The 25,936-nt window shown below is 40.1% G+C and overlaps 1 protein-coding gene across 2 annotated transcripts in view; it reads right to left on the bottom strand.

Annotated features, from left to right (window-relative positions):
• Rcl1 (RNA terminal phosphate cyclase like 1) overlaps positions 1–21,769 on the bottom strand; it is a 56,710-nt gene extending 34,941 nt beyond the window's left edge. The window contains exons 1-3 of one of the 2 annotated variants that reach the window (XM_048329282.1): positions 21,417–21,769; positions 6,387–6,458; positions 2,168–2,343 (exon numbers count right to left, since the gene is read on the bottom strand). In XM_048329282.1, coding sequence (XP_048185239.1) covers positions 2,168–2,343; positions 6,387–6,458; positions 21,417–21,552 — 384 coding nt within the window. In that variant the 5' untranslated portion in view covers positions 21,553–21,769. The remainder of the gene's footprint in view (positions 1–2,167; positions 2,344–6,386; positions 6,459–21,416) is intronic. The other variant, XM_048330046.1, reaches the window with a different exon arrangement.
• Between the last annotated feature and the right edge of the window lie 4,167 nt (positions 21,770–25,936).

Here is a 25,936-nt window from a genome sequence, read left to right as displayed (position 1 = left end):
AAAGTTTGCCATTATAACACTGTTAAGATGTGGGACCTTTAAGATGTCATTAAGTCATGAAGATACCACCCTTTTGAATAGACAGATTAAGGTGATTATCTTGGGAGTGGGCTCCTGATAAAAGGATGCATTTGATAAAAGGATGCTCAGTCTCACCATTGTGATACCGGGAACTACATCAAGACACAACACAAAGGTTTCACCAGATTCTGGGAGGCTTTCCAGCCTCTAGAACTATAAGAAATAAACCTTAGACAAGGAGCATGTCTCAAGTGGCAGAGTATTTGTCCAACTAGTGCGAGACCATGAATGAGTTCAGTCCCCAGAATTAAAGAAGAAGAAAGAAATAGGGAAAAGAGTCTTACTGCTTGATAAGTTACTTGGTCTCAGGTATTTCGTTATAGCAAAGTTAACAAGGTAAAATGGACTAGGATACTGAGGCTCAGCACTTTTCTTATACTTCTATCAGGGCCCAGGGTAATCCGGCCTTATTAGCTCCCCAGCTGTGTTTACAACTGCCCATGTAATGAAATTCTCTAAGGTTAGAATCACTCTTGGTATTCATGCTTGAATGAAGAGAGTAGCTGGGGACATGAACTGACAGGGAAACCACACATAGGAAGCTTGAAACGAAGATAGCACAGGATGAAGATGTTCTTCTTTATCCAGCCACACCACCAGTCTGATGTTTATTATTTATATTTCTAGAGACAGGGGCAGTCCAAGGACAGGTTTATTTTAACCTAGGCTATAGCCAGGTACTCATGGTGATCACTTTAGTCATATAGTAATAAATGTAGATGATAATAAAAGCAGATTTGTTCTTTTCTACTGTGCATAAGACACTTAAGTACCTTTTTTGAACTTAAGTGATCTGAGTCACTGTGAGCATATAAAACTTTTTTAAACGCTTGTTTAACTGCCAATCAAAATCATTTCTTTTAAAGATTATCAGCCATCAGAATATAAAACTGGAATGCACTGTGCTACAGTTTTCCCATCACAGAAGGTACTTGCCTTCCTTGCAATCTAAAAGAGGATCTAAAAAAAAAAAATGCAACCTAAAATGGACCACAATACTTTTAATCAAAGGGACCATTTCCTAGAACCATCTAGAAAATGCCAAGGGGGAAAAAGCAATCGCTTAATTTAAAATTCTAAACCACTCATGCAACCTCTAAGAATAAAAATTTCAGCTATTTCACTATAGTTAGAATTCTAGGAGGAAGAGTTTACTCATTTGAGTTTCTAAGAATTTAGAGGTAACTCTTCTACTGCCTTAAGAATATATTAACCATGTTTAGACCTTAGTGAGTATCTTGATAAAGATCAGCAGTTTTACCTAAGGGCTCACTATGCCACTAACAGGGCCTTCCCAGTTAGGAGGACTACACACTTCACAGATGTCCTCAGAAGCTGTCCATTTTATGGGTTGTGGCATGTGTTTGCAGTGGTAAAAACAATGTTACCTCTTCCTTCAGGACTTCAGGAACATCAGCTTTATGACACCTCCTCAGGACTGTAAGGTATCCCTCCCTAAGGGATGTCTAAGACTGGCACAAAATCAACTGTGGTGACTAAGAGGAAAATTGTAGCTGGATATTTGATTATCCATAAATATATATATGAAAGTTAGTATGCTTAATAAGAAGCCTGCCGGTACCCACAATTTATCAAAGCTCACATATTCCTTCCTTACCCTTATGCCTTTTTTCCTAACTCTGAAAACTCTCTCCTAAGATGAAGAAAGGCCTTGAGTTCATGACTGAAACCTGGATCACATCTCTTGGCAATGCCAAGATTTCCTACTTAAAACTTTGATCTGCTGCCCACTAGCCTGAGCTTTCACATGACCTTAGAAAATCTCCATACACCCAGTACAGCCAAACAGAGCCATCTTTCAGGACAAACATGATGAAATGGCCAACACCTGTCTTGAAGGTTCCTAGACATAATAATGGACGGTGCCTTGATGAAATGTGAGCAACCACCCCAAAATTGATGATTACAAGTCTTGGTTCACCTGCTTCATGGGCTGCATTAACCTCAGATTCAAGGTAAATAGCAGAAAGAGCATGCTCAAAAGTAAAATTATGTTAAGAAACTGGGAAGAGACAATAGACAAAGGGGGAGAAAAATCACACCATAGCTTGGCCTCAATACTCACTGAAGGATCAACTTGGTCATTGGTCACTCCTCGCAGAACTATTTTTAACGGGTGCTTCATAAATGGAGCCAGGCAAAGGAGTCCTTCTAAGTAATAGCCAATGCTTCGAAGGATGCTACAGTCATGTTCCACAGATCCACCATACAGAAGGCCAGGCTGATAATACAATGTTGTTCCTTAAAATGGAGAAAAAAACAGCCAGATGCAGCAGGAACAAAACCAAGTGTCACAAGGCAACGAAGGCAGTAAGTTGTCCTAAGGGAAAAATCTGACAAGGGCATCCAAGGGAGTTCAAAATGCCATCCCTGAGAAGCCACACTTCACTCCAAAAGCTGACTCACTACTGTCAAGCCTCTGTAACAGTAATAAACTGTGAGCGTAATTTAATAGACAGTAATAAATTAAAACTCTCCCAAGCTGTCTAAGTTGCCAAAGTCACAGCAGGGCACAGAGGAGGGCGCCTTAGGGGCACCCATGCCTCCTTGTGGCACTGTCTCAGATCATGCTGACTGTAGGTGGTCTTAAATCATTCTACAGCAGCCTGCAATCTCTAGGCCCTTGACATGAGTGTTCACACATTTTATTTGCCAAACAAGATCCCCAAGAAAAGCCAGGGCTTTGTGGCATTCCACACTATTTGTGGTAGCTATTTCCATTTCGTATTAGTAAATGGAAAGATTATAAATTATTTCATAGCATTAGTGGATGTTCTTCATTATCCTGACTTATTTTGTTTGTTTGTTTCTTTTTTTTTTTTTTTTAATTTGTGCTAGTTCTGGGTTTGAACCAGTAGCCTTGCTTGGCTTTTTTTTAGCTCAAGTCTGATGGTATACCAATTGAGCCACACTTCCACTTCCATCTACCAATTTTCTTACTGGACTTATATATAGTTTATCTGACTAGAGAATAAAATAATCTACCTTCTGAATCGCTAAAAAATGATTTTTAAAAAAAAATCTTGGCTGGGCCATACCACTCCTAGGCATCTATCCTGAACAGCAGGTCCCAAGATATCAAAAAGACATTTGTACTTCCATGTTTATCGCTGCACAATTCACAATAGACAAAATATGGAAACAACTCAGATGCCCCTCCACAGATGAATGGATCCAAAAAATATGGTACCTATACACAATGGAATACTACATAGCGATTAGGAATGGTGAAATATTGTTATTCACGGGGAAATGGTCAGAACTTGAACAAATAATGTTGAGCAAGACAAGCCTAGAACACAGAAAACAAAGGGGCATGATCTCCCTGATATATGATTGTTAAGAAGGGGTGATGGAGAGTCAGTAGAAACCAGGTCTATGAAACCAAAAACTGCTTGTCAAATGGTATTTCCCACAGGATTGGGTCAGTGACCCAACATTATGTAACTAAAACCAAACAACTACTCAACATATAAAGGTCAAAAATTGACCTCTCAGTGGAATACAATAGCTCAAAAGCTATCTATGTACATTCATATAAGACTACTGTCGACATATTATCTAATATCGACATTACATTTAAAGCCCTAGCAGAATTTTCTTGGGCCTAGGCCACGTGGCTATTGTATATGTTCTTGGTACATTGTATATTGTATATATGTCTACCTGACCTAGGGAACGGAAAGAAAAACAGGATGTAAGATATCACAAGAAATGTACACACTGCCCTACTATGTAACTGTACCCTTTTTGCACAACACTTGTCAAAAAATTTGTGTTTAATTAATAAATAAATTACAAAAAAAAAATCTTGGCTGGGAACCAATGGCTCTGTTTGTAATCCTAGCTACTCAGGAGGCTGAGATCTGAGGATCACAGTCAAAGCTAGCCTAGGCAGGAAAGTTCATGAGGCTCTTATCTCCAATTAACCACCAAAAAGCTGGAAGTGGAGCTGTGGGACAAAGTGGTAAGGTGCTAGCTTTGAGCTCAGCAACAGTGCCCAGGCCCTGAGACCAAGCCCCAGGACTGGCACCAAAAAAAAATTAAAAAAGAAAGAAAGCCAACATATGAGAAAAGCCAGAAATTTATAGACTATAAATATAGAGGGGCTGGGAATATGGCCTAGTGGTAAGAATGATTGCCCTGGGTTTGATTCCCCAGCACCACATACTAGAAAATGGCCAGAAGTGGTGCTGTGGCTCAAGTGACAGAATGCTAGCCTTGAGCAAAAAGAAGCCAGGGGCAGTGCTCAGGCCCTGAGTCCAAGCCCAGGAAGAGCAAAAAACAAACAAATAGACAAAAAAAAAAAAAAAAAAGAATATAGATAGGGCGTTCATGGAGCCAACCACAGGATGTTTGCCATGTTCTCTTATAATAGTAAAAAGTGTAGCATAAGTAGTAGTTACATCTATTATTATCCATCCCCATAGAAGTAAGGTGGTAGAACAGTTCCTGCAGCAAGAAAAGCTCTTAGACACTCATGCTACTAAAAAAACTCTAGTTGCAGAACAACATGAAAAACATGACCCTCCTAATGGGTTGGGTTTGTATAGGTGCCCATGTAAGCTAATGCTGTGACAATGGCTATCCCTGGAGAAGGGTCTTAAAAGAGAATAGAGGTCCATTTGTTGTAACTGGAAAGTTCCTATAAATCTACAAGTTAAAGACACTGGATGGTAAAAAACAAAAACAAAAAAAAAAATAGACCTGGACATGATAAACTACCTCTAGACATTCACACAATGAGTCCAAAGGAGGATATTCTTAGAAGGATCACAAAGGTTCAATAGCTATGGGCATATGATCATATAAAATGGTGTTTATCCAAATGAACTCCCAAGAAATGGAAACAAGAGTTTTTATGTTATTTTGCTTCTTTTTTGTTCCTCTCCTTAGTCACCATTTTTTATTTCTGTACCTTTTGACTTATATGTAAGTCTATCTGTTTGGGGGAGAGTAAAGGAGAACAAAGAAATAGTGGGACAAAGGGTGAACAAAATTCAGCAGTGATACTAGACACTATTTTGAAAATGAATGATAAAACTTGTGGGGGAGGGGAGTTGAGAAGAAAAACTGAGAGAAAATGAGGGAATAGGTGATACTGTTCAGAAAGAAATGTACTTATTACCTACGTAACCTTTACAATAACAATAAAAAAAGTAAAAACAAAAAGAATAGAAGTAAAGGAACTTTCACATTTTGTGTATCTATTTGTACAAATCTATTTTAAGAGACAAACTTTAAAATAAATTTCAGTACATACAAACTCAGTTTTATGTAAGAACTTAATACTAAACAAATGGACTTTGAGAAGCTTTGCATAAATGTTACACATATTTTTTGTTGTTTTTGTGTACTAATACTGGGGCTTGAACTCGGGGTAGTGAGAAGCTAGGATAAAAAGAATGGTTAGACACTGGTGGCTCATGAATGTAATACAGGAGGCTGAGATCTGAGGATCATGGTTCAATGCCAGCCCTGGCAGGAAAATCCAGGAGACTCTTATCTCCTATGTACTTCTAAGAAGTCAGAAGTAGAGCTGTGGCTTGAGTAGTAGAGTACTAGCCTTGGGCAAAAAAACTCAGGGATAGCACCTATGCCCTCAGTTCAAGCCCCAGGACAGGCATAAAAAAAAAATGGGGAACTGGCTTGTCAATCATCTGATAATTTTCAGTTATTTGCCTTCCTTAAATCATATGAATGCTACTTAAATTGGGAGGTTTCATGTGCACCTCTGGCCAATCATATAACAAAAGAAGAAATTAATAAGCCTTTCTACCTGAACTGGTTTTTTGTTTGTTTTTGTTGGTAATGGGGCTTGAACTCTGGGCCTGGGCACTGTCCCTGAGCTCTTCAGCTCAAGACTATCCCTATACCACTTTAAGTCACAGTACCACTTCAGGTTTTCTGGTAGTTTATTGGAGATAAGAGTCTCACAGCGACTTTCCTACCCAAGCTGGCTTCTGGGTTAGAACCACTACAATGCTCAGATCTCAGCCTCCTAAGTAGCTAGGATTACAGGCATGAGCCACTAGTGCCCAGCTCCTTAACTGGTATTTTAATGATAAATTTACCTATACTATTGACTCACGAATAATCCCAAAAGTACTTCCACATGGTCTAATCTAAAATGGCTTATGTGTACAGTAAAAATTTCAACATGATACAGTATTTATATCACTAAAAAGAGTAAGAACCAGACTGGTGGGGTGGCTCAAATGGTAGAGTGTCTGCTTGAAAAGTACAGGGAGGGGTTTACAGGAATGGACAAAAAAAGAGCTTACCTGTTTGGTTTATTTCGATTCGAGAGCCATTAGTTATTTTGTCTAACAGCCTTATGAAGCTGGCTTCAAAATCTGTGAGAAAAAGAGGAAATACATTGATCTGGTGTTAAGGTACTATTTCCAGAAAGCATATTTGGTCCAGATTCTGCAGGAAAGGACAGCATCACATCTGGGTTTTTCTCTGGAACTGGGTGAGGAATCTGAAGCAGTGGGAAGCACTGGCTAGGATATATGGTTAGTAGAACTGATGGAAATATTTCAGCTTTCACATTTCATACAAAATAGCAACTCCACCAGCAACCTAAAAGAATGTTAATTTCAGCAGCATAAAATCCATAAAAGACCTGTTCTTTGGCTTCAGGATGGCCAAATAAGACAGAAACAGCAGCAAGTAAAGAGGTTTTACAATTAAAACCCCTCTTGCTCCAAAATAACCGAGAGGAGCAATTAAACAGAAAACCATTAAGTAGAAATTAAATGGTGTCTCACAGACAGGAAGAGATCATTAGTTCTTTTTTTGGTTTCATTACAAAGGTGTTTCAGTTGGGTGCCGGTGGCTCACGCCTGTAATCCTAGCTACTCAGAAGGCTGAGATCTGAGGATCATGGTTCAAAGTCAGCCCACACAAGAGAGTCCTCTTATCTCCAATAAAATACTCAGAAAACCCAAAGTGATGCTGTGGCTCAAAGGGGTAGAGGGCTAGCCTTGAGCAAAAAGAGCTCAGGAACAAGCCCTGAGTTCAAGCCCCACAACTAGTACCGCCCACTACCAAAACAGTAACAGTAATATTATATTAAAGCCCTATTTTTTAAAAAAAAATTGTCGGTTGTGGAGCTCTTTTTGCTCAAGGTAGTGAGCTACCACTCTGGAACACAGTGTCACTTGCAGCTCTTTTCTTGGCAATTTATTCATGATAAGAATCTCTCAGACTTTCCTATCCAGGCTGTCTTTGAATTGTGTTCTTCAGATCTTAGCCTCCTGAGTTGCTAGATTATGGGCATCAACCACTAATGCCTGGCTCTATTTCTAAAAGAAGTCAAGCAATGACTTCCAGAAAAGGCATGGTAGGTTTTAAATTGCAAGCAGCGACCCACTAAAGGATCATCCAGCCCATTAAATGGATAACAATCAACATTTCTTTTTAATAAAACTAGAACAGAATGGACAGATTCCCTTATATCTGCCATTTCATTTTCCAGTTTCACTTAACCCACAGACAACCAAAGTCAGTAAAGACTAACTGGAAAATTTCAGAAATAAATGACTGTTCTCCCTCTGTCTAGGAAATCTTCCCTAGGTCCAGCAATATGCAAACGCAAACCATATATCCTTCCCACACCCATTCTCCACTTAGAAGACACTTCAGTGATAGCAGATCCCATCACGGTACCCCAGTACTTCTGTTCAATTGATCTTTAACAATAGCCCCAGAGCACTAGAGTAGGATTCTAGGAATTTGGATATGCCAAAGCTAGCATTATAAGTATGTATAATGGGGGGGGGAGTATATCTGGGTATGATGGTGATTAATCCCAACATGTGGGAGGCTGAAGCAGGAGGATCAAGAGTTTGAGACCGGCTTGTTACATAGTTGAGTTCTAAGCAAGTCTGGGCTACACAGTGGGACTTATATCTCAGGAAGCAAAAAAGTAAAATAAAACAAAACAGCAACAAAAAAAAAGGAATGCCTTGAGTACTGTGTAGGCAGAGTTTAAAGCATCACTGGGGTCTTGGAACATATTCAGAGTAACTGTATATACTAAGACTGTTTAACTGTATATACTAAGACTGCTAGCTGGTCATGAAATTTGGCTTCAATTGGGCCTTTATTTGTACACATAATAGGTTGTGGGATGCGTAGCCCCATCACAAAAAAATTTTGAAAACACTGCACTATGGAATTGAATTAAAATTATGTCTCAGGTCCTTTCCTACAGAATATTCTATATTCTTGGGGGAAGGGAAGCAGGGGAGGAAGGAGAGAAGAGAGGAAAGGGAGGAAGGAGGAGGGAGAGAGAGAGAAAGACAAAGAACTTAAGAAAGAAAGAAATGAAGAAAGAAAGAGAGGAGGGAGGGAGGGGATAAAGGGAAGGGAGGAGGGAAAGAGGAGGGAGGGAGGGAAGAAAGGAAGGAAGGAAGGAAGGAAGGAAGGAAGGAAGGAAGGAAGGAAGGAAGGAAGGAAGGAAGGAAGGAAGACAGGCCTTATTTGCTCAAGTTTTTCAGGTACCTGAATGAGGAAGGAACAAATACTTACAAATAAGGACTAAAATTAAAACCCCATATCTTTTACACATGAAGACAGGAAAGTCAGCAAAGAAAAAAAAAGTATTACATTAGAAATGCTTTGTTTTGCTTTGCAATCCACAGTCAGAAATGCTCAACAAGAACTACAATAGGAAGAGAATAGACACCCAAAGAGACCTCCACAAGACCATCCCAGGTCACTGTCAACAAGTACTTCCAAGGCAGTATTTCAAAGAACCAGACTCCCAGCTAGTTCTAGAGTCCTATCAACAGTGAAAATAGAGCTCCATCACCTGGTACAAAACAGATCTCAAGTTCACTTAATAATAGTAAGAGCCAAGTCGTGAAACTTCATTAAGCCAAGATGCCTAGGATTCCTTCTCCACTCACTTTCCATACATTTGGACTCTCCCCTCCAAGACAGCTCCTGGGGTATGAAACATATCACAGATCGAAAACTTAGGGGGTAAAAGTTCAAAAAAAGTTTACTATGTTGTGTAAGAATACATAAGGTTATAAAAGTATAGAAAGTACATGCCATATTTTAAGTTAGGATGTGGCTACCACTTGGTACAATGGTTGACAGGTATGGATGTTGGCAAGGTTGTATTTTCTAATCTGGATGAAGTTTATATACACATTACTTCACAATCCATTAAGGTTCTTATTTTTTAAGTAATGTTCTGATATTATGAAGTGCCAGACTTTGAAGTCAGGCCCCATTTAACCACGTGAACCCCACTTTACCACGCGAACCTGAGATAAGCAGGCCCTGTGAGCAGACCCAGGACAAGCCCATTAGGGCCCAATCGGTCTAGAACTCTAACCGCTGGGAATGCTTAACTCTGACCACCCCTAGAATCGAACCCTGAGCCAATCAGATTTGTACCTGTGTCCTAATCTTGCTTGCTTGAACACCTGATTGTTGTAACTTTGTTCTCTGCCTTTATAAGTCCTGTGTAATCACAGCTCGGGGCTTCCTCCTAACCTCCGCTGTGTCGGTGGGTTGGACGAGGCCCAAGTTGCAGCTCGCTTAAATAAAGCCTTGCCTTGCTTTTGCATTTCGGAATGTCTGAGTCTCGATGGTCTTCTTGGTGGTGGTCTTGCGACTTGGCACAACAATTTTAAGTCTGTTTTTAACTATTAGGACCATCAAACTGGGGAGTCATTAAATACTAGTTCCCATGCCCAGCATCCCCTTTCCAAGTAAACCTCCAGATAAGCAAGGACAAAACACAAAAGGCAAAATGATGTCCCAAAAAAAGGGCCAGGTAAAATAAAGCCTAGGAATCTGTACTTTAAAAACAAAGACAATCTTTAATTCTAGCACTTCAAAGGAAAATTCCAGCATGGAGGCAGGAAGATCTCAAGTTTGAGGCTAGCCTGAGCTACACAGTGAAACCTTGTCACAAAATGACCAGGACTGAGAATTTAGCTGAACGGTAAAGAACTTACCTAGCATTTGCAAGGCCCTGAGTTCAATACTCACCACTGAAAATATTCTAATTCAAATGTCTACAAATACTTGACGACCCATGAGGTAAATCTTGCCATACCCACATATCAAGACACTCAGCAGCCTTAGAATCATTGAAATATTTTTTAAATATGCTATACCTCTATAAGTCATCTTCAACATATAGTGAATGAAAAAAACAAATGATGATGAGTTAGGTAAAAAAAAATGAATGTGTGTGTGTTATATGAAAAATAGAACACATTTGCAATACAAGATGCTTCAGAGTCAAGATTAAAAGACATCCAGGCACTAGTGGCTTATATCCATAATCCTAGCTACTCAAGGGTTCTACACTATCAAGGGTAGGAAAAGTCTATGAAACTCTTATGTCTAGCTAACCTGCAAAAAGACGAATTAGAGCCAGGCACCAGTAGCTCACACCTGTAATCCTAGCTACTCAGGAGGCTGAAATCTGAGGATCACAATTCAAAGCCAGCTCAAGAAGGAAAGTCCATGAGACTCTTATCTCCAATAAACTACTCAGAAAAAGCCGAAGTGGCATAGTGGCTTTAGTGGTAGAGTGCTAGCCTTGAGCACAGAGAGGCCAAGTTCAAGCCCTAGGACTGGCAAAAAAATAAAAATAAAATTTTTTTGAGTCAGAATTGGAATAGCACTAGCCTTGAGTGAAAAGGCTAAGCAAGAGTGGCCCTGCGTTCAAGCCTTAGTATCAGCCCACCCAAAGAAAGTATTACAAGACAGCCTGACAGACTCTATAAACTCTTTTCCTCCCTATGAATTTTAAACCATGTGCACAGTATTTTTAATGCTAAAAATTTCACTAACAATACAAATAAAGATACTGGAATGCAATAAGAAGCCTTTTAAAACTGCTTTCAAACAGACTACATTAAGCCAAGCAAGTGCTGGTAGCTCACTCCTATAATTCTAGCTTTGAGGATCTTGGTTCAAAACCAGATCCAGCAGGAAAGTCCAAGCGACTATTATCTCCAATTAACTACCCCAGAAAATGGGAGGTGGTGCTGTGGCTCAAAATGGTAGGGCAAAAAGAGCTCAGGGACAGCTCTCAGGCCCTGAGTTTAAACCCCATGACCTACAAAAAAACAAACAAAACATAAAAATCTACAGTAGATCTTCATACTATGTGACAATTTTAAATATTTTCAATCAGATGATGAGGCAATATATGCCTCTAACCTTACTTCTAACAGTAGAAAATCTGAGGCAGAAGCTTCAGGAATTGGACATCAGACTGCTCTACACAGTAAGACAATATCTCAAAGACAAAAGTTTTGAAAAGAATTTTACTTCATTGTACAAAGAAACACTCATACAGTATTGAGGAAGAAGTTTCAAAGTATTAAGGCTAAGTGATTTAAAATTTTTTAGATTTACCAAGAACCCACTAAGCAGCAAACATGTAAGATTAGGAGTCAGTTCAAGCCTAGCCTGTTGTCAAGACCCCATCTCAACCAACAAAGAGAACACAGTGATGCACACCTGTCACCCTACTTATGCAAGGGGCTATAGGTAAGAGGACAATAGCCTGAAGCTGACAGGGGCGGGGGGGGGGGGGGCAGGGGAAGAATAACCTCCTATCAGAAAATAACTTAAAAGGGCAAAAATTTAAAAAGGGCTGAGGACATGCCTCATGTGGCAGAGTGGCTACCTAGCAAGAAGAGACCTTGAATTCACACCCAGTGCTGCAAAAAAAAAAAGAGGTACAAGCAGAGACAGATGTAATTGAAAACAGAAAAACAAGACAAAATTTGCTGCCATTGAAACAAAATTCATGCTGCTTCCTAAGTGCATGTATGCGTGTATGTGGGTGCCACTGGGGAATCAAACCCTGGACCTCATACATGTGAGGCAAGCTCTCCACCAACCGGCCTAGTTAAGAGCTGGTTCTTTAAAAAGACAACAAAAATTAGAGGCAAAGGAGGACACAAATATTAATATCAAGACTAAAATAAGTATACCACTACAGCACTACAGATCCTACAGACATCTAAAGGACAAATAACAAAGAAATATTATAGACAACTCTAGACAACTAAATTTGGATAAAATCGACCCTTCTCCCAAAAATATAAACTACAACTCATCCAATATGACATAACTAATTTCGGTAACACGGTAACTATTCAGAAAGTAAGGAGGCTAAAAACCCGTAGGCCCAAAAGACTTCACTGGAAAATTCTATCATTAACATTTAAAAAGAATTAGAATCAATTCTCACCCACAATCTTTTCCAGAAAACACAAGACACATTTCCAATTTATTTTAAACTAGTATTATGTTGATAGGAAATTCAGACCAACACACTATAAAAGACCTACAGACCCATACCGTTCACAAATACACACACATAAATCCTCAGGAAAATATTAGCAAATAAAATTCAGCACTGTATAAAATAAAACAAAATGCTACTTCATTATTTCAATCAACATGATATACCATATTAACAAGTTAAAAAAGAAAAATCATGTAAGTGCATCAATTGTGAAAGAGAAAACATTTGTTAAAATATAACCCCACTCATGATTTTAAATGTAACACTCATTCATGATTTTAAATAACACAGAAAAACAGTAATAAAAGGGAAATCGCTCAACTTAATAAAAAAAGCCATCTATAAAAAATAATATAGGTGGGGCTGGGAATATGGCCTAGTGGCAAGAGTGCTGGCCTTGTATACATGAAGCCCTGGGTTCGATTCCCCAGCACCACACATATAGAAAATGGCCAGAAGTGGTGCTGTGGCTCAAGTGGCAGAATGCTAGCCCTGAGCAAAAAGAAGCCAGGGACAGTGCTCAGGCCCTGAGTTTAAGGCACAGGACTGGCAAAATAAATAAATAAACAATAATTTAAAAAAAATAATATAGCGGGCTGGGGATATAGCCTAGTGGCAAGAGTGCCTGCCTCGGATACACGAGGCCCTAGGTTCGATTCCCCAGCACCACATATACAGAAAACGGCCAGAAGCGGCGCTGTGGCTCAAGTGGCAGAGTGCTAGCCTTGAGCGGGAAGAAGCCAGGGACGGTGCTCGGGCCCTGAGTCCAAGGCCCAGGACTGGGAAAAAAATAAATAAATAAATAATATAGGTAACACATTTGGTGAAATAACATATGCTTCCTCCCTCACATGATAAGGAACAGATAAAAATGTCTCCTTTTATTACTCTTAACATATGGTGTTTGAAGTTCTACCCAACACAATAAGAGAGAAGCAAATAAAAGTCATAAGGACTAAAAACATAAGTTAGTCCTGGCAAATGAATGGAGAGAGAAATGGCAAGCTACCACAGTCATAATACACAATGTATGTATGTGAAAGTAGGTAACTTGAGGGATGGGTGGGATGGGTTGGGATGGATGACATTGACCAATATGTGTCATATTCATAAATGGACATGTTGAAAGCCCTAGGTACAACTATTTAAAGATAATAAAAAAGTAAATTATATAGATATAAATCCATAATCTATATATTATAAACACATGCATAATATACTTATATACATATGCATACTATATCTATATAATATATGCAAACACACTGTATAATACATTAAATATATTATGTACTACATTACAACATAGTATATTATATAACTACAATTTAAACCATTATATTTAATTATATAATTATTAACTAATTATATTATAATTATGATTATAGAATTATATACATAACTATATAATAGAGAACATGTGTGCATTGTATGTACATATAGATATGTGTATATTATATAATTACGCTGTATATAATAAATGTGCACATTATCTGTTATGTTTACATATTTATTCATATATTTATATATACATATGTATATTATATGGATTTATATATAAATATATACAATGGATTTACTTTTTACATATATTTACATATATGCATGTATTTGTTATATACATATACATATTTATTCTCACCTGCAGATAACATGATTATTAATGTAGAAAATCAGCCCCCCCCCAAAAAAAATAAGTGAAACAAATCAACAAAACCTTACCTAATAAAAAAATAAAGCAAGATTGCAGGGTACAAGATATACAAAAAATCAACTATATTACTATATACTAACTCAAAGACCATTTTAAAAATACTGCTCCATTTCAACTACTTTTAAAAAAGGTATAAATCCAACAGTATACACAGGACTTGAGTGGAGAAAACTACATAACACTGATGAAAGAAAAAAAATGGTATTTTTAAAAGGAGACTATGTTCTTGGATTTGAAACTCAACAAAAATATCAGTTCTCTCCAAACTGACATACGTTTAACATAATTCTTGTGCAAATAACAGCAAGACTTTTTCTGTAGATTAGACACGCTCATTCTAAAATTCCTATGGAAGGGCAATTTATGTGAAGCTGGAATAAGTAAAATGATTCTGAAAACTAAAAATTAGAAAGCCAGGCGCTCATGGCTCATGCCTATAATCCTACCTATTCTGGAGATGTAGTTCAAGACTTGCCCAACTAGAAAAATCCATGAAATTCTTTATCAGTGAAAGAAGCTGGTATGATGGCACACACCTATCTTCTCAACTAGAAAAATTATAGAACTTCCAGGAAAAACATGCAGATTGGGTATCACTTATTCAAAATGCTTGGAATTAAGTGTTTTAGATTTCTGATTTTTTTTCTTAACTTTAGAATGTGGACACATACAAAAAAAGATATCTTGAAGAAGGGACCCAAGCCTAAACATAAAATTTATTTATGTTTCATATGCATCTTAGATAAATATGTATTTTTCTTTTTTCCCTTATTTATTTATTGACGTCCTGGGGCTTGGGATTCAGGGCCTGAGCACTGTCCCTCACTTCTTTTTGCTCAAGGCCAGCACTCTACCTCTTGAGCCACAGTGCCACTTCTGGATTTTTCTGTTTATGTGGTGCTAAGGAATCAAACCCAAGGCCTCATGCATGCTAAGGAAGCACTCTACCACTAGGTCATAGTCCCAGCCCTTATATAAATATCTTGAAAGTCAGTTTTTACATTTTAGTATACTTAACATTTTAACTCTAGCCTGTCACATGATGTCAGATGTGAAATGCTCCATTTGTGGAGCTATGTCAGCCATCAAAAAAGAGTCTCAGGGGCTGGGGATATAGCCTAGTGGCAAGAGTGCCTGCCTCGGATACACGAGGCCCTAGGTTCAATTCCCCAGCACCACATATACAGAAAACGGCCAGAAGCGGCGCTGTGGCTCAAGTGGCAGAGTGCTAGCCTTGAGCGGGAAGAAGCCAGGGACAGTGCTCAGGCCCTGAGTCCAAGGCCCAGGACTGGCCAAAAAAAAAAAAAAAAAAAAAAAAAGAGTCTCAGATTATGGAGGATTTCACATTTTCAGATTAAGAATGCTCAAGATCTAAGGCTAGGAAATCGGTTCTTACATTTAAAACCAAAAATTCAGCCATAAATTGAGAAATTCTTCCTTGTGATAATAAAAATACTGGGTTAAAAAAAAAACCCAGCCTGGACTACCTTGCAATTCTTGTCTCAAAAATAAATAAATTATTTTTAAATTTATTATTTATAAAATTATTTATAGGGCTGGGAATATGGCCTAGTGATAAAGTGCTTGCCTCGTATACATGAAGCCCTGGTTTCGATTCCTCAGCACCACATATATAGAAAAAGCCAGAAGTGGCGCTGTGGCTCAAGTGGTAGAGTGCTAGTCTTGAGCAAAAAGATGCCAGGGATAGCGCTCAGGCCCTGAGTTCAAGCCCCAGGACTGGCAAAAAACAAAACAAACAAATAAAATTATTTATTAAATAACTGTTTTTATAAATTTATTATCTATAAAAGATAAAGAACTGAAACAGAGAGAAATATTGGCAAATCACTTATTGGCCAAAAGTCCTGAATATATACAGAATGCCCAAAACTCATGATTGAGGGCAATTCAAAACAAAACCCCTTATCCTGAAAATGACCAACGCAAGCTGGGCACTGGTGCTTTACAAGCTGGTATAATCCCAGAGCTACTCAGAAGGCTGAGATCTAAGGATCATGGTTCAAAGCCAGCCTGGGCAGAAATGTCCTTGAGACTCTTACTTCCAATTAACCACAAAATATCCGGAAGTAGAGCTGTGGCTCAAGTGGTAGCCCTGAGCACAAAAGCTCAGGGACAGTGCCAGAGTTCTGAATTCAAGACCCAGGACCAACCCTCCCCCGACCCCACAGAGTAATAGAGTAACAAATTCAGAAAGGGGCTGAAGGAAGAATGACTCAAGTAATAGAGCACCAGCTATGAGCAAGGAAAAGATGATACTCAATAATCAAGGCAAAAGTTAGTGCGCTTCAATAAAGTGATAAAATAACAATTTAAGATTTGTTGAGAAAAAAAATTTGTTGAAAAAAAGGGAGTATCTCTGGAGGAAGATAGGCAGCATTATGAGAAAAATGAAATCAAACATCCACAGTACAACACTGAACTCTGCATCCTAAGCACATAAAGTTTCTCCTCGTTGAGGGCTATACCTATAATACCAATGGTCTACGGAGTGGAAATTTGTGGTAGAAATGTTCTGGATTTCTTCTACATCAGTATTAATAGGATGGTTATGATATTATAGGTATCATAAGAAAACCAGATGTTTCCCGCGGGGATAATAGGATAAACTCTACATAGGGTCTGTGTTGTATTTTATTACTGTATGGGAGTCTATGATTATCCCACTATGAAAACGTGTTGCTTAAAGAGTAAGATGGTGGACAGTTGGATCAGGAATAGAGTTTTACAACTTTCAACTAACAGCATCTAATAAAAGGCCATTACAACTCTTGCCATCTGTCTCTAAAAGGTATATTATGCTTTGGGCCACCAAAAAATCATCACTTGGGAGTATGCTTTCATGGTCAATAGAGGCATATTAAAGTCCTAATCAACAGGACAATACTCAACCCACACAACATTTTGAAAGTCATTCTAACTCCAAATCAATTAAGTTGTCAGTTAACAATCCCAAGTCCCAGGACTCAATGAGGGGGCGGGGGGGGGGGGGGGGGAACAACATAGATACATTCTCCTTTCAGAAGATCCAATTTAAGAACAGCCAGATTTCTCCCCAAAACAATGAGCCAAGTAGCCAAAAAATGTTTTCCTTTACAACAAACTCTTGCTTCTCCAGGACATTTTAAAGGCTTTTGTAGATTAAAATTCTACTTAGCTCTTCCTCATCGGAATCTCATGTACCTAAACCATGTGTAGCACTACCAGGTGACCAACTCCTCAAATTTCACAGGCAGCAACACTAAGGCTTAGTCACATGACTTACCTCCTGACACCTAAACTAGGGCTCTTGCCCAAGTCTATTGCTTCTCCAATTCCCAGAAATAATTATATTTCTCATGGAATTCTTTTCTATTTAGACTTCACATTCAAAACAATCTCTTGAGTCAAATGAACTCTCCAAGTCATGGGCCTTATGATATTCATAAAAGTACTTGGGACAGTGCTTTATAATGCTGATGTGGAAAGTCAGTATAATACTTTAAAAAAAATGGTACATAATACTGTTATGAAGTTAGACAGGGGAAAATAAGCCTCCAGGCTGGAGCTAACTGGATTCTCAATGAATGTTTAACTCAGAAGCTATCTATATCTTGGATTTTTATCTTCAGCAAAATGACAATTCCTCTTTAATGTCAGGAAGAATATAATGATATAGAATAAATGGCTTTCACTATGTAGCCGAGGATGGCCTAGAACTCAAAACCCTGCTGCCTCAGCCTCCAGAGGGCTGGGATTACAGGTGTATACCACCATGCCCAATGTGAATATGCAATCACTAAAATCATTCTAGCATCAATTTTAGGCTCAGGTCCTTCTCCTTAATTACAACCTCTCTGGATAGGAAGGAGATAGTGTTATTTAACAAATGATGTGAACTCCCAGAGTTTGACCCGTGTCTACCCACTTGAGAATCCTTACAGTTTTTGTTTTGTTTTTCTGCTTTGTTTTGCTCTGCTCTAAGACACATCTCACTCAGTAAGCTGCACAAGCTGTCCTCACATTCTCTATGTAGCCCAGGCTGGTTTTGAATTCATGATTCTTCTGCCTCAGTCTCCCAAGTGTTGAGATGACAGATATGCACCACCACACCTAACTCTTGGGAAGTTTTCTTATTTAATACCACAGGCTGCTATTCCTAATCATCAAGGATATGGAAAAAGAACAGCTTTAACTATTAAAATAGTCATTTTCAACATCAGCACACCTGACATTTTGGCAGACTACTTATTGTGGGAGACTATCCTGCCTTGTAGGATATTCACAGTACCCTGGTCTCTGCCTACTAGGGGCCAGTAGCAAAACACTTCAAGTTAAGATAACCAAAAAGGTCTCCAAACACCACCAAATACCCTTTGGGGAGCAAATACATCTCTAGCTGAGAACCAATGCATTATACAAAGAACATACAAGTAACCAGAATTGGCCATCTAAATGAAAAAATAAAATTCTCTTTAAATTTTCGAAAAGTTCCCATATAGAAGCAGGAACAGATTTGGGATATCAGTGAGCAGCACTTTACCCAGTAAGTACAAACTACATCTAATAGTCAACAGTTATTAGGGATTGAACTCAGGGTCTCATGCTTCTAGCCCCTTTTTGTGTTCATCACTTTCAAGGTTGTGTTTCAGTTTATGCTCAGAGCAACCTGAGCAATCTTGTGCTTCCCCAAAATAACAGAGGTACGTACACCACTGTTCCCAGCCATTGAGTGAGATGGAGTCTCAGAACTTCTGTGCTTGGCTGTCCTCAAATTATGATCCCCTGATTATGGGCTTAAACCACCATGCTCAGCTCACTATACTTTTAAGTATTAGCCCTCATCATAATCCTATGATAGGTAGCACTAACCACCCTACACAAATGAAAAGAAGTAGAGCCTAAGAAACGTTCAAGGACATAGCCTAAAGTCCAAGAGCAAAAAGTAAAAGTTAGACCAGAATTCAATTCAAGGTCTAAAACCTAAACTCTTAAATGCCAAGCTATTATGACCATGACAACTTTTACCACCGTAAAATAAAGAAAATAAACAACATCTTTATTAAGAACCACTTCCTTCACCTATAATGATCCTCACAGCACTCACTCCATTCTACCTACCAATACAGAAAGACATCCATCATTTTTCTTTGTTACTTCAGGGAGGTCTCTCTACCAAGTCCCTGGGCCAGACTCAGCTTTTTCTACTTCAAGTTACTAATTTCTTCCTGCATAAATGGCAAGTTACTGAAGAGCAGAGGGAAACGACTTCTCATATCTTATGACCCTCAAAAATCCTTGCACATAAATCAACTTTTTCTGGAAGAATGGTCCTGAGGCAGAGGGCCTCCCATAATAATGCCCATACCCCCAAAGTCCACTCCATGGGGGATGTTTAGGCACTTTGGGGAGATGTGATCCTTGCATCTGAACACAGATTTTACTTTAGATTTTACTGGATATTCCCTTAGTTGTTTCCAACTCTCATAATCTGAGTCAGAAAGAGACAACTAGCAACACAGCCTGTTGGTTATATCTCTCATCAGGCTACAAGGGCTTACAACTTTTATTGTATAGCAAGCATTTGTTGTTAAAGAAAAAAGTCTCCATGCCAAGGCACTGCTATTCAAAACAAATAAATAGTGTTCATAGAAAATAGAAGCCCTTCTTGTATGCATCTTAGGGGCAAGGTCTCCAGGCTAGAGTTGAAAAATACCAATGTGAACATTAATCAATCACTTTTCACAAGGGCCAGACTGAAAATAAGGGTGACAAATGTTGAAGGAGGACCATGGCACAAATCCGTCAGTAGTCTCTCCTTTACTTGCTCAGCTTTTCCTTCCTTCCCCTTCCTTCCCCTCCCTCCCTTCCTTCCTTCCTTCCTTCTTTCCCAGGATCTCACTGCATAGCCCAGGGAGGCCACATACTTTCGAGCATTCTTGTCTCAGCCTCCACAGTGCTAGAATCATAGATGTATATCACTACACCCAGCTTTCCACATGCAGCTTTTAAGTTGTACAAAGCACAGAAACTGTATGGGCAAGCTTTTCCTAATGTCACCAGGGTTACCATCACTGTACATGAGATCTTGTGGTTCTTTCCTTCCCAATCTTCTACCTTCATCAACTCACATGACATTCCAGCCCACTACATGCTACCAATCTCCCTTAAAGAAAGGCAGAGATAGCGGGCAGCTGCTGGCTGACACCTGTCAACCTAGCTACTCAGGGTGCTATTTGAGGACAGTGGTGTAAAGCCAGCTTCATAAGAATGTAAGACTCTTACCTCCAAGTACCAGCAAAAAGCAGGAAGTGGACCAGTGTTTCAAATGATAGAGCAAAAAAAGCTCAGGGACAGCATGAGGCTCTGGGTTCAAGCCCTAGTACTGGCATAAAAAGGGGGGGGGGTAGAAATCTAACTATCCAAAAAAATGTATTCAGGTGGATGAGAAAATGGGCTGGCCATCTAAAGCAGGAGCCAGAGAAAAGTTGAACATATCATCCTGACCCAGGAAGTTTCTAGGACTAACCACACACTCTTGGTTTTGTTTTTTTGCTTTTTAACTGATTTGTTGGGGGGGGAAAGTGCTAAGTTTTTAAAGGCATGTGCCTATAATTCCAAGGGACCAGCCAAACATCAGCTATTTTGATGTGGTACAGACTTACATATGCTCCTTTTTTTTCTTTCTTTCTTTCTTGGTTTTGGGGTTTTTTGGTATCTACCTCTGTGGGGCAAAAAGTGAGCTTGCAAAAATCTATAGTTGACTGCTTTCCTGAAGTGAAGACAAGTAGGCCTACGCAGTGACAAATCTATGCCAAATGCTTCTCTCCTGCGCCTATCAATCACAATCTCTGATGAAAACAAATACCGATTTCTTTTTTAATTCCTAAATTCACACCCAAGGAGAGAGGCTCGAGGGTCAACCGAGAAATACTAGGGCAGGGGGCGGTCGGTGTTGCCGTTGGAACCAACCAGTGGTATTTTTTTCCCTCTCCAAAAGCTCTCTCTCAGCTCCTTGATCACATTTCGAGTCCACAAACTGTTTTCCCTCCTTTTGGGGAGAGGTTTGCGGCCAAAGCAAAAAGCACTGCTAGGCGCCGCGAGTGGGAGTTGCCCGAGATTTGTGGCAACAACACGTCAGGCTGGAAAACGTGCAGCTGTTTACTACCAGAGCCCCGAAGTCGCCCCGCGGCCGAGCGCGCCCCCTCCCCGAGGCACCCGGGGGCTCTGGACGTACCCCCGCGCGCCGGCTCCCAGGGTCCCCCTCACTCCGTTCCCAAGCCGCCCACCTCAAGCAGTTACCTCGGAGGCCCGGGCTGTCCTCTCTGGCCCGAATCTTCCGGATTTTGACGGGGCGGCCGCTCAGGGTGGACAGGACCAGCCGCTGTCGTAAGAAGTTGCACCCCGCGTAGCTGAGGGAGTGCGTCTGGGTCGCCATGTGCGCGCCCGGACGCCGAGGCACCGACCACCAGAGCCCGGGACTCCGCGACTTCGGATGGGGCACGCGGATCGCGACCCCCGCCAACCCCCACCCCCGGTGACAGTGACGGTGGTGGCTCCGGGTGGCCGCTTTTTAGCCCCGCATCCCCTGCAGCCCCTCGGCGCGTCCACGTGGTTTGGAACAGGAAGACGGAGAGACCAGACACCGGGGTCAGAGGGGAGCGGGGCGGAGCCAGTGGCCGCCTTCTGCTTCCCCGCCCAGTTGTGGAGAGAGCGGGGGCGGGGCGGGCGGCAGATTGCTCCGGACCAGGCTTTCTACTGGTCCTCTCAAGATCGGGGCGGTGTCTACTCCGTGTTACCATTGGCCGACGCTGGAGATGGGCGGTGCCTAGACCGCGTTGAATTGGCCAGTAGCGGAGGTGGGCGGAGCCTAGGCCCCCGGCAACAGCGCGCAAAGTGGAAAGGAGGGAGGAGGGAGGGGGCGCGTCCTGGCTGCCTGGGAACCTGGACGCGGAGCGGGCTCCCGGAGTCGGTTTTCTGTGGTTTTTCCCGGAGGCGGGAGAGCTCCAGAGGAGGCGAAGGATTCCAGTGAATTGCCTACCACAGCATCACCACAAACGGCAGCCCAGGGGCTAGGATAATAAATCCTCCCCTCTTTTTTCCTGAAAGATGAGCAAGCTGGGCTGGCGCGCTTGCCCAGCTGGGCGCGTTGCTGGAATGGTCCTTCCTTTGCGTTGCAACCCTGCAAAATATTGCCTTTGGTCTTTGGGGGAAAGCCTAGAAAAAAAATGCAAAGCTGAGAGTAGCATCCTAATTGCTTATTTTAGGAGACCCACCTCGCTTTGTCCTTTTCTGTCCCTTCGTTTATATTCCTTGTGCTTAACCTCTAAACCTCAGAATATATAGTTGCAATAAGAGAGAGAGATCATCTTCCTCTTTTCCATTCTCCAAATCTGCACGTGCAAGTTTTCTAGAATATTGGATGATTCCACTTCTTAAAGCTTTCTAAGACTCAGTTACCTTCCAACGTAAAAGTTCAGTATCCTGATTACCTTAACTTTGTAGCCATACTTAAAATTCCCAGAGCATAAGTTTCAGAATGCACAGTGGAGGATGGGGTGAGGGGAGTATGTGCAAAGAGTGGGTACTGGAATCAGATTAAAAAGTGTAACCAAACTCAAACGGTAAAAATCAGTGCAAGGATCTGTTTTAATAAACAAGGAGGCTGGGAATATGACCTAGTGGCAAGAGTGCTTGCCTTGTATGCATGAAGCCCTGGATTCAAATTCCTCAGCGTCATATATATAGAAAATGGCCAGAAGTGGCGCTGTGGCTCAAGTGGTAGAGTGCTAGCCTTGAGCCAAAAGAAGCCTTAGGAGCAGTGCCCAGGCCCTGAGTACAAGCCCCAGGACTGGAAAAAATAAATAAATAAATAATCACAGTTCATTCAGGCAAGAGATATTCAGTTAATGGATTGTCAAAATGTGATGTACAATGAAGTATTACTCAGCAATAAAAAAGGAAAGGTGCACTGATAATATTTATTCAGCAATAAAAATTCAGCATAAAAATTAATGAAAATATTATGTTAAGTGAAAGAAGCTGTCCACAAATAAATATCCATAATTATATTGGTTGCATTTATATGAAATATCCAAAACAGGCAAACCTATACAGACAGAAGACAGTAGATTAAAAAGAAGTAAATATGCTGATTAGAAAATCCAAACTTATGTTCCAATTGCTTCACAAATCCATGAAGAAGAAGCTCCATAGTAGGTGCTCATGGTTCACGTCTGTAATCCTAGCTATTCTGGAGGCTGATATTTAAGGATTAAAATTCAAAGCCTGGCAGGAAAGTCCCTAAGGCTAGTATTTCCAATTAACCACATCAAAAAGGGAAAGTGGAACAGTGGCTCAAAGTGAGAGGGTGATAAAGACTTGAGCACAAAAGCTCAAGGACAGTGCCTCCACGCTGAGTTCAAACCCCAGGACCAACAAATGAAGAAGCAACAGAGCAATAAAAAAGAAGAGAGAAAGAAATCAGGGAAAGAAAAGAAACAGAGAAGGAAGCAGTAGCTACCTCTTTCCCTACAACACCAGAAAATTTTGAGAAAGTCACAGGTCCTGTTCTGGTAAATATTTGTTTCTGAGTCATCCTATAACTTATAAATATGGTACTCTGAATAGCCATGTCTGGATCCCATGCTCATCTTCTGTTTTGGAAAAAAAAAAGTATCAGTGCCTCTCTAATGGCAAGAATTGTTGAATAATGGAGCACCTCTCTCAAGAAATAATAAAGTTATCATCAGAGGAAAGATGAGACACTAAACAGGCAAAAACAATAGATGATCAATTCATCAAATCTACACAAGACCCAACAGTCTCAGGTACCTAGAATTTTTTTGCGGCTATTATGCCAAATCAGTTCAATTCTATTAGTCACCTTTCCATTACTGCAATAAAATACCTAATAAAATCAACTTAAAGAATGATAGGCTGCAGAGACTGCAGCCTATAGATGGCTTGCTTCATTTGTCCCAGTCTGGTGATAAGACAGAATATGCCAGTGAAGAGAGGGGCAGATGAAAACTGTACACCTTATGGCTTTATGAAAAGCACATCCAGAGAGAAAGTGGGCAGGTACAAACTATTCTCCTCAAAGGTATACCACCAGTGACCCACATCCTCCAATAAGGCCCCACTTTCTATTGCCCACTCAGATTAAAACTTGTCAATGGACGAATCCACTGAAAATGATAATAATCCATCCAATCTGATCACCTAGAAGAGTGTAAAAATCAGCTGTGCTCAGAAAGGTTTAATTACCTATGATGAGGAGCTGGGAATGTAGAGTTGAACAAGACCCAGGCTCTGTTCTCAGGAGTTGTGTACAACCTAATCCAGGAGTTCCTGACTCTTGGCCTTCACTGAATGCGTACACACACACACACACACACACGTATGTATATATACATATGTATATATGTGTTCACATGTATATGTGTATATATTTATACATATATGTATATGTATAGGTGTGTGTATACACACATATATATTGAATATATACATATCTATTCAGTGAAGGTATGTATATGTATATACATATACATATATAATATATAAATATATTGCTGTAAATATAATTTGTATATAATACACATAACATACAAATAAATAATAATATCGAAAATATAATATTATAGACATATGTAGAATTCTCCCAAGACATCATATTGAAGATGAACATTCCTGGGATGCAACCTAAGGTGTGCTGATTTGCACAGGTCTAGGGTCAGCTATAGAAATAGGTGTCTTTAAAAAAAAATTGCCTAACTGACCATTCTTCAGGGGGCTCAGAAACTGCTTTGTATAATTCTCTGATACAGAAGCACATGGAGAGGGGATGATACACATCATCTCAGAGAAGCTGCGAGGCCAACACTACTGCCTACGAGGTTCAGACAGTGTCCTTGTTTAGCTTTCTTCAGGCATTTTTCACAGGATATTGTTTCTTACAAAGAAAATGTTAGGGGTTATGTCTAGCCTACTATGAGTGTTTCTGATTTTGATGAGCCTAGGGATATTTAAGAGATGAGAAGCTCTTTGTCCATGGCCTTTGTTCATTTGCTTGGAACAATCCTATTTATTTGATCTCCTTTAATCCCATTGAGGATTCTCAAGTGGTAGAACTATATTTACCCTTCTGAGTACCGTTTAGTACTTTGTTAACTGAGAAATTTCATCTTCCTAATGTTTCAATTAAGTTGTCTCAATAAATCATTTGCAGCCCTCACTAGAATTGTAACAGAAACTTGCTAAGAGAGACTGAGCCAGAACCATGCAGCCAAGTGGCTGTCTGGATGCTAACATTCAGAAATGGTAAGACAGTCTTGTTTTATAATCGTAACAGTAGCTCAGGGAAAAAAAAAAAAAAGTTCTCAAGACTCTATGTCAACCAATAAAAATCCAAGCAAGGAGACACACCTGTTAACCCAGCTACAGTGGGAAGTGTAAATAGGAAAACCATACCAAATCTATCTGGGCAAAACAACAGGATTCTATCTTTAAAAATAGCCAGAACAACAAGTTGTGGCTCCGTAGTGTGGCTCACAGGCAAGAAAGTTTATGAGACTCTTATCTCCAATTAACCAGCAAAAGTCTGGAAGTAGAGCTGTGGCTCAAGTGATACAGTCCTAGCCTTGAGCAAAAAGGCTCAGGATCAGCGCCCAAGCTCTGCGTTCAAGCCCCAGGACCAGCACAAAATAAAATGAAATAAACAACCAGAGTCAAAAGAGCTGTAGGTATGGCTCAAGAGGTAGGGCACCTACCTTGCCAGCATGAAGCTCTGAGTTTAAATCCCATCACCACTTCACCCA

The sequence above is a fragment of the Perognathus longimembris genome, chromosome 1 (assembly GCF_023159225.1).
Source record: "Perognathus longimembris pacificus isolate PPM17 chromosome 1, ASM2315922v1, whole genome shotgun sequence".
In the NCBI taxonomy this organism is placed as follows: Eukaryota; Metazoa; Chordata; class Mammalia; order Rodentia; family Heteromyidae; genus Perognathus; species Perognathus longimembris.
Note: the sequence above shows the minus strand (reverse complement) of the source record. Positions and strands in the feature narration are given on the sequence as shown.